Here is a 12,197-nt window from a genome sequence, read left to right as displayed (position 1 = left end):
GAGGGTGAGTATATGACCGGGGACATACATTTAAAGTGCCGCTGAAAAAAAACAAACGCTGGAGTGGTGCTTTAATGAGGTATGGAAAATCCTCAGATTAAGAAGGCATATGTGTTTTTATTATTCATTTTTCCACATGTAATCCACATATCACTTCATACTTTATCCATAAAGTTTCATCAAAACAAGGCACAGGCACAGTTTCCAAGGCAAAGTAGTTTTACTTAAAAGATGGTTTACCCAAAAGGCAACAAAATCATAAAACACGTTGAGAAAACACTAAAAACTGCAATGGAAAAAAAAAATACCAAGTAACCCTATTTGGTTGATGAATGCATTTTTGATTATACAGATTTTCTGCAGCATTACTGGATTAGTCATTATGAGAACTTAACCCTACCAAGCACTTTTTTTTTTTTTTTTAAATAAAATAAAATGTTTTGAATAATCCTATTATCCTTTATGTTCAGCAATCCCGAGAACGGGACTATGAAGCACTCAAGTGAAACTGTCACATTTTCACACAGAAGACTTTTTTAGGAAACACTAATGTATTTTTTTATTCTCTGGAAGGCTTTTCCATGGATTTTGTGACTGTTGTGTTGTCTTTTTTTCTTACTCCATTGAATAATTAGGAAACCAATTGCGGTTTTTAAAGCAAAAACTATGGCAAAACGCTCCAGAAGATATCCGGATATCTTTTGAGCTTTCCCATTGATTTGTATCCTAAGGCCACAGTCACACTTTCAGTATGTGTAAGCCAAAATCAGGAGTGGACCAATCAGAAGAAAAGGTATAATAGAAACCCGTCACCACTTCTGTATTTATCACCCACTCCTGGTTTTAGCTTACAAATACTGAGGTAAAAAACTCACTAAATACTGAATTGTGTGAACATAGCCTTCTACTCAGGGTAACTGTTGCGATATTCACCTTCTCTTCTATTTACCATTTACTATAAGATTACCTCCAGTTATAGGTAGTGTTCTTCATATGTTCAGTGGTTTTAGTCTGGCTAAAATATGGTGGAGTACTAATAGTTTACAGCGTTCCTGGAATCTAAACTATATCTTGGTGGATACCAATATAACAAAGCTTTCCCAATGGAGTTTTCTAGGTGACTCCCATTCTTTGCCAGGAATTATGGATGGAGGGCACAGGTAATTTTAGTAGTTATTTGCAGTGACTGATGTTTGACAATTCCAATCTTAATCAGTTCACAAACAGTAGACACATTCAGATTTTGGTCGAGGTCAGGCAGCATATGAAAAATCGTCCAAGTTTCATCCAGATCCTTGAAGATGAGACTCTACATAGATGATCTCTGTATGAGTTGTTTTTTTTTTCTTCACTCAGACACGCAGTCTGAAAAAAACATCTGAACTGCCTTATTGAACACGTCTGTATTATCTGCTCATCTAAATAAGCCTTTAGTCCTAAGCTCACAGGCTGTAGACACAGCAATGACCAGACTGTCTGCATGTCTCCAGAACCAAACTTACTGGCTTATTTACAAATGAGGCTGTAAGTTTAGGTAGGGGGACCCGCAGCCAGTTTGGTCATTGCTGTCTGTATACAGACCACAAAATACAGGCTTCTGGACCAGGCCTTAAGGCGTCTCTTGAAGACCACACCTATCCATAGGAGGACCTGCACTTGACAGCTTGGAACCCTTTTCTCTGAGCTGGAAGGACGGGCCACTCGGAACAGCTCACTTTCTGGCATAAGGACGGGCCACTTGAAACAGCTCACTTTCTGGCGTAAGGACGGGCCACTCGGAACAGCTCACTTTCTGGCAGACTATTCAGACTTTCTCTGACCACGTATAACATTGACAAATCAGCAGCTCTGAATGGGCATCATGCTACATTTGTCTGTCCAGCTGTACCAATCCCCTTTGGGCCCACCTTGAACCACTTATAGTTTTCTTTTACGATATGACGTTGTTTTTTTGTTGTTTAATTCAGTTATTACTTCTGATGCTTTTATTCTATTTTCATACATTTTGACTTCAATCTCAAGTTTGGTGTTGATCCCATGAGGAATCCACATCAAACATTGATTTGTCACTCCCCCCGCCCTTCCCCCCCATGGTACAGTTTTCAAAACCTGGTTAGGGGTAGAAAAATACTTGCAGTATAAACAGCACTGCGGATTTCCCATTAACATCAATAGGAGGTGTCTTCAGAGTGTGTTTGATGTAGTTTTTGATGGGAATTTTGGAGTGAATCTGCTCCATCTGTCAATATAACTGGGAATATACCCTTAGCAATGGCTTCATAGTCTGTAAAGTTGCTATCATTTTCCTCATCTTGTGGGCGCACACTTAAGCAAGTCTAGAATAGTTGCTTGCCAGATGTTTAACCATTGTAAAATGTTCTAACATTGAAATGCCGGCATGTTTTCTGTATTGTATTATGTGCATTTTCATGATGGGTTTTATTACAAATGCATGTAAATATTTTTACAATTGGCAGATCCTGAAACTCCTAAGCTGTCAGATGTGTAGTGATTGCAGGCCACCCGGGGAGCGCTGTCCAACTACTATTGTGCTGCATACTGCTGTATACTTTCTTATATGTGACATATAAGCTGAAATAAGTAGAGCTACTTATATGCATCTCCAGCATAAGGCCATTAACGTTTCTTCCTGTTTCTTGTCGAATTGATGTAGGTCATAATGATTACGGTTATCAGCAACCGTCGTATCCTGAACAAGGCTACGATAGGCCTTACGAGGATTCCTCACAACATTACTACGAAGGAGGTATCTATATACCTTCACACACACTCTCACATATATACCAATCCTATTTCCGTTTGTAAATCCCGGAATGAGGGTATTGTCACAATGTCCATATTAAGCTTTATTAGAAATAGTGCTGGCTTATTTTTATTTATTTTTTTGTATTACTCCTATACAATAAAGCTAGGCAACCGCACCCCCCCCCCCACTCAATAATTGTTCACAACCCCCTTACTGACCATACAAGACTAAAACATGTTAATTCTCTCAGCTAAATGAACCTAACCCAACAAAACCATTGATATTTCAGCTCTATTTCCATACACACATAATGTTTGTAGGATCCAGCTTTCTGATCTCGTCTAGCTAGTCTGTGCTCTTTCAACTGTCTCTTAATTTTCCTTTTCTTTGCTCTTCCGATCACGGTCATAATACTGTGATACTTCTCCAATGTAAGGATGCACTGAAACAAAAATGCCGCAGTCCAGACTTGCAAAACTAGCTTTATTACGTTTGTGGGCTGACTTCCCTATGTTTGTTTTTTTTTTTTTTTTCTTTTTGGCGTGTTGCGTTTTAACTATTTTTATATATTGGTTTTGTATTTTTGTTTCCTTGTTTGGTGTTGGTTGTGATGGTGTGAGACTTTGTAAGTTAAGCAATTTATTAATTTTGTGTGCTTTAAATTCACTTTTAGGGAATACACAGTATGCTCAGCAGCAAGAGTCCTATCAAGGGCCCCCACAGCAGCAAGGCTACCCACCTCAGCAACAGCAGTACCCCAGCCAGCAAGGTTATCCTGCCCAACAACAAGCTTACGGTGAGTACTTTTCAAAGTTGCTTTATCTGACATGACCTGGTCTATTAACATGCCTTTTACCAGCGAGCGTGTGTGTGATAGAGTAATGAAACTTTACCTCGGTCTATAGCTTAGACCCTAGAAACGTTACATGACGGCAGCAAATAACCCCTTAACGACAACCGATACGTAGTAAAACGGCAGGCGCTAAGGGGCCTTATTCCCTCATTGCCATTTTAAAACGGCAATTGGTAATAAAGGTATAGCACCCCCACAGTCCAAAAATCTCCAGGTTCTCCGCTACGGGGGGTAGCTGAGACCCTGGAGAACACAATCGGGGCCGTATTTTCCGGTAAAATTTTGGAGGAAAAAAGTGCGTTGTATAATCAGAAAAATACGGTATATGTACAGAAGGCAAAATGTGGCAGCAGACTGCAGTATTGGTTTGCGTTCACAGTTGTTAAAGGGGACAATTCAAATTTTTCATGTTGAAATGAACACATTTTGTAATTCTCTGCGGAGCGGAATAAAATGTGTGGGTTGTGTGTTTTTTGGGTTTTTTACTTTCTCAGTTGCGGTAATATTAATTAACGTATTTGGCACTTAATGAGTTAACACCCACTTTCACGTATAAAAAAAAGTTATCAGACACTGTCTGCTTTTACTGAGGAGTTGTACTTCTTTTTCCTGTATGACTCTGACTAATCATAAGCAGGGAGCAACACTCCAATGAAAGAACATGTTCCCCCACAATAACTTAGAGCAGGTTTCTCAGTGTATGAGATGTATGACAGACAGTCCTGATCTCCTGGTCTAACCTGCTGCATGATTAGAAAGCACAGATGACTGAACACCTTTCAGAGAAGGTCCCTGTGGTGGAGGGGCAGCATAGCTGAGTTAAGCTGTGTCACATCATAAACCCTTCTATTGGCTCTAATCCTCTCAAAGCACTGTAATCTTCTGTACTGCTCCTCCTCCCACACTGTCTGTCTTGGGATGTCATAAATCACACACTTATCTTGTGCTCAACTTCTTTTTCTCCTTCTGCAGTGAGACCAAAAAAGGGTGACATTATGTCTTACACAGTTGTCCAGAACATGTAGGCTGCTCCTGTATGAGATATAATTGCAGCCTGATCTCACTACAAAGCGATTATAAGTTGCTTGAGCACAGCAGACATAAGTGTGATTACATCTCCTACCTGCTCTAAGCTCTGATGCGGTGTGTTCTTTCCTTTTAAGTGTTGCTGCCTGCTTATGATTGGTCAACATAATACAAAAAGAAGTACATGAGTGAAAACTCTGATCATTTGATGATTTTTTTTTTTTTTTTTTTTTTTTTTTAAGTCTAAGTGCGTTTTATTTTAAGGGCCAAATACTTTGCTAATATATCCGCAAGAGAGAGGAGAAATTAGAAAAGCAAAAAAAAAAAAAAAGTTTTATTCCGCTGTGCAGCCACGATTACATTGTGTCAAGTTCAATATGAAAAATTTGGGGGCTAGAAAGATAGGTGTGTTAAAACAAACAAACAAAAAAAAAACCCCAGACACGCACAGTTACATGTCTACATTTTGTTTTTTTGTCAACCAATTTAATCCACTTCCCAAAAATTACAAAATAAGAAATGCTGGGTAGGTACATGACCAAAAAGCCAGCACCTGCCACAAGACGCTACATTAGTGTGAAGTGAAGACATAGACAACCCATATACATTTTTCAACTAAATTTATCATTACCTCCTACTTAATATTTTCTGGGGGCATTTAAATCTATTTTGAAGAGTTTTTTGACTGATGGATTTACCTATGACATATCTACACTATCTTAAATACAAATTAAATTTCCATCTCACAGCTTGTCTTACATGATTCAATGTGGCTGATCTGGGTGCATGAGGCTGTGCAGTGGCACTAAACCTCCATGTGGCATAGTGTGTGCTGCAGATTGATGCTGCGTACCATGCTATTACAAAGTTATTCTGTCCATTGTTAATTCAGTAGTAGAGTAATGCAGCATATGATGAGGCACTCCTCCGCTTTCTTTTTTTTTTTTTTTGTTCAATTCAAATGCATTTGAAAGGAATTGAAAAGGAAAAAAAAAACCTCTGTCTTCTCTAACTGTGAATTATCAGAAAAACCCCACAGAAGTTCTGTATTTTGCCTCCATAAGACTCAGAAGCCATCCCAAGTCATATTATAACCTCACTCATGCAAAATATTTTAATTTCAATAGTTAAGATTGTACCAAAAAGGTCAGCTTTTGGCTCTTCTTACCCCTGAACAGCACAGTTCTGAAGATCCACTTTTGTGCTCGGCCAGAAATCCCTTTGCTGTCAGCGCCCACATTATTTGGTGTCTTTGCACTTTTTGTTTCCCATGTGGCTTTCACTGCAAAATAGTTTATCTGCATTGCTATATATGTATAACCAACCATTTGTCCAGAATTTTCTCACTTTTATTAAAGGGAACCTGACAGAGGACACATGCTGCCTGTGGATCAGATCATGGCTGTATGATCTTAGCCACATCAGGTTAACTCTGAAATGCCGCAGCGGTTCAGAGAAAAACATTCTTTAAAAGCTGCCAGTGACCGAGCCACCGGGAGACTAATCAGAAAGGCGGGTCCTCGGCTACTGCGTGCCAGGTCTTTTCCTGCCTGAGCATGTAGGGGGAGATCTGTCACTCCAGGGGAGCGGCTGTTAAACTATTGTTTTGTCTGAAACGTAGCAGCATTTCCGAGTTGAACTTATACATAGTGCCTAATACATGCTACCTGTGGATTGAGCAGCATATATCAGCTGTCAGACTCTCTTTTGAAATGTGGTGTTCTTTTTCTATTTTTTGTTTGTTTTTTGACAGCCTGTTTTCCACAAATACACTGCAGACCAGGTTGTGAATCCATGTGCTGGGTAGTGATGAGGTTGTGCTCACTGCATAGTGCGTGGTCACTATAACCGCTCCCTGTATCACCTCGATGACTGGAAGCGAGTGGCCGCAGGGAGGATATAAGTTAATTTTCTCCCTGGAGCTGTGCTTCCAGTAATAAAAGGAAAAACACTGGAAAAAGACAAATTGCAAATAGTCTTATCTGGGTAACAAAATAAACAGAAATACACAAAATGTGATGGCGCTTAAAGGGAATCTGTCACCCCCTTGGAGATATCGGACTTCTACTATGGCCATACAGGGTATAGAAAAGTAAGTCTATACATGCCTGTATGGCCCATAGTAGAGGTCTGATTGCAGAGAAAAGCTCTTTAATTCTGTTTTGTACTGGCTTGGCGTCCCCGCCTGTGTGCTTATTATTCCCCCAAATCTCCGCCTTTATGCTTAGTTACCATATCCTCCCCCACCCCCCTCCCCTGCATGTCACAGGGCCCTGTGATGTACACTGTGCTCCCTGACTTTCCAGGCATGCGCAGAGCACCGCTCACATACAGCGCTCTTTGCTTCATCCCGGCCACTTCTGCTTGTGCACTGCACCACAGCGTTCTATTGCGCAGCCGCTGGGAAGTGACAGTCACTTCCCGGCGCCTGCGCAATAGAACCCTGCGGTGCAGTGCACAGAGAGACGGGGCTGGGATGAAGCAAAGCGCGCTCTATGTGAGCGGTGCTCTGTGCATGCCTGGGAAGTCAGGGAGGGAGCGCAGTGCACGTCACAGGGTCGGGGGGGAATATGATAATTAAGCATTTAGGGGAATAATAAGCACATAGGTGGGGATTGCTTGGTGTCCCCCGGACGCCAAGCCTGTACAAAACAGAATTGATTAAAGCGCTTTTCTCTGCAATCAAACCTCTACTATGGGCCATACAGGTAAGTATAGACTTACTTTTCTATACCCTGTATGCCCATAGTAGAGGTCTGATATCGCCCAGGGGGGTGACAGATTCCCTTTAAGGCTGCTGCAGACCCACGAGGAGATGAATGCATGAAAAGAAGGAGCAAATGGGTTTTTCTGCGCTGCTGTTTAAGAATGGAGGATGCCAATCAAACGATCATGGTGGTCCTGATGAATAATCTATATGCTTTGAAATGCGTTGACTAATAAACCACTTGGTACTGGATTGGCATCCTCCATTCTTTCACGACAGCGCAGAACAACCCATTTGCTCCTTCTTTTTATGCTTCCTATAATGCTGTCACTCTGGATTTTCATGCCATTTACCTGCAGATTTGTTCTATATCTTCAGGTAAATTTCAGAAGGTGACCCACTCCCTTTAAGTTTCAGGAAGAAGAGCATCTCTGATTCCTGACACATTAAGAGTACTGTCATTTTAGCTAGTGTTCACAAGGTTATTCATATGTTCAATTTACTTGTAATTAAAAATCCTGACCTTTTTGAAAAGCAGATTAATTTTTTGTATCTACATCTTGTTGCCTAGGTTCCCAGCCACTGCTGCAGTTTAGCGGCGGTGGCTGAACATGTGCAATAGAGCTTGTAAGTACTGCTTTACAGTTGGTTGGAGCATGCCGTTGGGTACTGATCCAGGGTAGTTTAGTGATACTGGATCAGATGCTGCAGAGGCAAAAATACATAGCAGCATTGGAAAGCGACACTGGCCCCCGCTGTGTCCAACGATGCCACTGATACCAGCTGTCAATCAAGTGGCAGTGCACTGCTCTCAAGCAAGCAGCAAACCAGGAGGAGTGCTCCTAATGTAGATCATGGGACAACTCTTTAAAGGGAATCTATCAGCATGAGTTCACCCCAAACAATTTATATGCACATGTAGATCTTTTCAAGCAAGTCCAGCCATATCTTTACATGGCCAGTCCATTCGTCTGATACTGAGAAATCAGTGTTTGAATTAATATGCAGATGACGCTGAAGATTTAAAGCCTCTGTCACTCCAGCTCTATTAATTTGCCATGCCTGCTATAGGGATTTCTTGAAGCAGTGACAGAAATATACATGTGGCATCCTCTGGAACAAAGCGTCTGGTTTAAATTGTATTATAGAACTATGGGGCATTGGCAGCGTCTGTCAGATCAAACAAATTACTAACCTGCCAAAAAGGATGACAATTGGCACATTATTTACATTTTCTGTCCTTCAGCATCAGAACATATCCACTCCATTTCGTGCCTTAGAGTAGACTGTTTATTAGCTTTGCTTTTGTGGCGCTTGACGTTTTGTTTTTATTATTCCCTGTAGGTCCTTCTCAAAGTGGTCCTGGTCCTCAGTACCCTAATTACACTCAGGGACAAGGACAGCAGTATGTGCCATACAGACCTTCACAGCCAGGACCTCCACAGCCGCAACAGCAGAGACCTTATGGATATGATCAGGTAAACCTTCCTGCGGTAGAAAAATAACGCAAATCTATATTCTATTCTATTTTTCCCCCAAATATCACAAAGTGCCTCAATAGTGTATTTAGTTGGCAGAATAACAAGTGCTGTAAGGATCACCTATGCAAGACAATTCCTGTGAATTCAGAATGTGAGAGTCTTCTCCATAACCCTGCAGATTATCAGATCAGCGGATGCTAGTCAATACATGGTGTCCGTCAGAACTCCTTTATTTCTATTTTTTGGTATAGATGTAGCACCACCACATTCTGCTGAGGGCTATAGGGGCTGTCACCTGTGGTCTCGGTGGGATTCATAATCCTCATCCCAGATCTACACATTCCCATTCCAAACCAATTCCATAAGAAGCCAATTATCTTTCAGTATGTTTTAGATGAGGTTTATTCTCATTGCCAGGTTACACAATCGCTTTATAATCAGTGAGGTTCTGACCACTGGGCCTCTGTAACCTCAACTGATCCCGAGAAAAAGTTTAGAAAACTAGCTCTGTGGCCTCTTCATATTCAGGATCATTGGCCTTTCGGAGGTCTGACCCAACTTTATTATAAAGTGGTAACCTAGGAATGTTCCATTACTTTCCTGTAATCTCTCCAGAGTAGAGTTCCCCTTAGTTCTTTTTTCATGACATGAGGTCCTATATCTAGCCTATACCATAGTCTGGTCATTGGTGTTGAGAACCACAACAGCATCAAGCATAGAAGTGCCTGGTCCCCTTCATAGGTGGAGAGGTGACTGCAGATTTATGGCTGGTGTGAATTATTGCCCAAGAGATACAGGGCAGTGAGCATCTTGGATGTCTCGTTATGAGCCGGAGGCTAATGGCGAGAGCTGCACTCATTCCAGTGTTTGAGAGGTGTATGCTGAGACTTTCCTTTTGGATATGACATCAATCATTTTAGTTGGTGTTGCCCTCTTTGCTCTCCACTAGCCTATTAGTTCAATGGATCATAAATGGCCATCTTTTTGTAATGTCTATTTTTTTGTGTTTTAGGGGCAGTATGGAAACTATCAGCAGTAAAGACCTTGTGGATTCCTGTAGCCAGTCAGTGTAGCTGTTGTGGTGTTTCCTTTGGACTGTGGACATCCATCTTCCTTTTGAAGATATTTAACTTCTATCTATCTTTTGCATTTGGGGAAATTATGTGAATTGACGGCAGCTTCTATATTTTCCAATCCAAATGGATTAATGATGGAGAACTGCAGTAATTCACATGTCAGTTTCACATAATGTACTCTAGGTGGGGATGTTGCATCATACAATCCAGGATTCCTACAATCCAGGATCTCCATGTAATGCATAGACCACAGATCTGTCAGACCATCAGTCAGTAATGGGAGACTTTTATTAATGACTTGGGTGATCCCTTTTTTATTTTTTTCGTTCCAGGTACAGCTGCATACTTAAACGGGAGCTAAATCTCAGAACTTTGTAACATTTGGATACCGCTATGAAATTAAGGAGAGTGAGAATTTTTTTTTTCTGAGATGTGTCCTACGGTTTGGACACATGAAATGTTCATAAAATGCATCATTTTTTTCCTTAAGTTTCAAAATCTAATCCTTTTTTCTTATTATTTTTTTTTTAATAAATGAATTTGCAATTATGTCTATACAATTTACAAACGTAATATAGCAGGGATCTCAACATTGGTCTATTGACCAGCAAACAAGTATATTTAAGCAGTAAAGAGCACATGCTGCAATAAATCCTTTCAAGTACTAGGTAATTTATGCAATACACATCAACAGATCTTTGATATAAGTTATAATAGGTCATATTATGTCATGATTTTTTTTTTCTTTTTTATTAGGAAAAAAAATCTGCAGATATTTGTATGTTTATTTTACGGAGCAATATTTTCCTGTTTTTAAAACTTAATAAAACACACAACACAATTGAAACTTTAGCTTGGGCAGTATTTTATTTTTTTTTCTGTCATTTATTTTTATTTTTTTTCACCTTGTGGGGGAAGGGGCGGGGGTCAAGGTTTCTGTGCCAAAAGTATATCATTGTACTTACAATGCTATTTAAATGTACTTTACAATAATAAATTATTTGTGACTTGAATTTTAATTTTGTTATGTGTGTACGGGATGCATTTATTGTAGTGTTTTTATCAAGGATAATGGCAAAATACAAAGTAAAATTGTTCCTAATGTCAACTGATCATGTTAATTATTCTTTAGCTTCTAAATCTATACAAATGAAACACAAATTTATCTCCTGCTGAATAAGGTGTTTCGTTAAAAAAAAAAAAAAAAAAAAAAATACCAAGAAAAGCAAGAAAGTCGACATTTTTACATTGTCGATTTTAAGTTCACATTTTGTTCTAATTAATTTTGTAACATTTCCCTGACCTCCAGAGTCTAATCTGTTTCTGATACAAAGCTGTTTCCTTTCACATACAGTGGCTTGCACAAGTATTCACCACCTTGGCTTTTTACCTATTTTGTAACATTACAACTCATGTTTAACACCTTCACCCCGAAGTCTGTTTTCACCTTCATGACTAGGCCAATTTTTTAAATTCTGACCACTGTCACTTTATGAAGTAATAACTCTGAAACCCTTCAATGGATCCCACTGATTCTGAGATTTGCTTTTTCGTGACATTTTGTACTTCATGGTAGTGGTAAAATTTCTTCGATATGACTTGCGTTTATTTGTGAAAAAGTTGCAAATTTGGCAAAAATTTAGCAATTTTCAATCTTTTTATTTTTATGCCCTTAAATCAGAGAGCTATGTCACACAAAATAGTTAATAAATAACATTTCCCACATGTCTACTTTACATCAGCACAATTTTTGAAAGAATTTTTTTTGTTAGGAAGCTATAAGGGTTAAAAGTTGACAAGCGATTTTCTCATTTTTACAAAACCATTTTTTGTACACATCACATTTGAAGTGACTTTGAGGGGCCTTTATGACAGAAAATACCCAAAAGTGACACCATTCTAAAAACTGCACCCCTCAAGGTGTTCAAAACCACATTCAAGAAGTTTATTAACCATTTAAGTACTTCACAGGAATCAATGGAATGTGGAAGGAAAAAATAAACACTTAACAAACACTTAACTTTTTTCACAAAAAATTTCCTTTTAGACCCAAATTTTTTTTTTTACTTCCACAAGACTAACAGGAGAAAGTGGACCCCAAAATTTGTTGTGCAATTTCTCCTGAGCACACAACTACCCTATATGTGAGGAAAAAACACTGTTTGGGCACACGGCAGGGCTCGAAAGGGAAGGAGCGCCATTAGACTTTCTGAATGTAAAATTTGCTGGAATAATTAGTGGATGCCATGTCGCGTTGGAGAGCCCCTGATGTGCCTAAACAGTGGAA

General features: G+C 39.6%; 1 protein-coding gene across 3 annotated transcripts in view; it reads left to right on the top strand.

Moving 5' to 3' along the window:
- Positions 1–10,762, top strand: part of SS18 (SS18 subunit of BAF chromatin remodeling complex) — a 30,149-nt gene extending 19,387 nt beyond the window's left edge. Inside the window, exons 8-11 of one of the 3 annotated variants that reach the window (XM_073679191.1) lie at positions 2,675–2,767; positions 3,441–3,563; positions 8,698–8,831; positions 10,243–10,762. In XM_073679191.1, the coding sequence (XP_073535292.1) occupies positions 2,675–2,767; positions 3,441–3,563; positions 8,698–8,831; positions 10,243–10,260 (368 nt within the window). In that variant the 3' untranslated portion in view covers positions 10,261–10,762. Of the gene's footprint in view, positions 1–2,674; positions 2,768–3,440; positions 3,564–8,697; positions 8,832–9,846 lie in introns of all 3 variants that reach the window. The other 2 variants (XM_073679193.1, XM_073679192.1) reach the window with 2 other exon arrangements.
- Positions 10,763–12,197: the final 1,435 nt, after the last annotated feature.

The sequence above is a fragment of the Phyllobates terribilis genome, unplaced genomic scaffold (genome assembly GCF_046119375.1).
Source record: "Phyllobates terribilis strain yellow unplaced genomic scaffold, ASM4611937v1 Scaffold_4__5_contigs__length_816908805, whole genome shotgun sequence".
Lineage (NCBI taxonomy): Eukaryota > Metazoa > Chordata > Amphibia > Anura > Dendrobatidae > Phyllobates > Phyllobates terribilis.
Note: the sequence above shows the minus strand (reverse complement) of the source record. Positions and strands in the feature narration are given on the sequence as shown.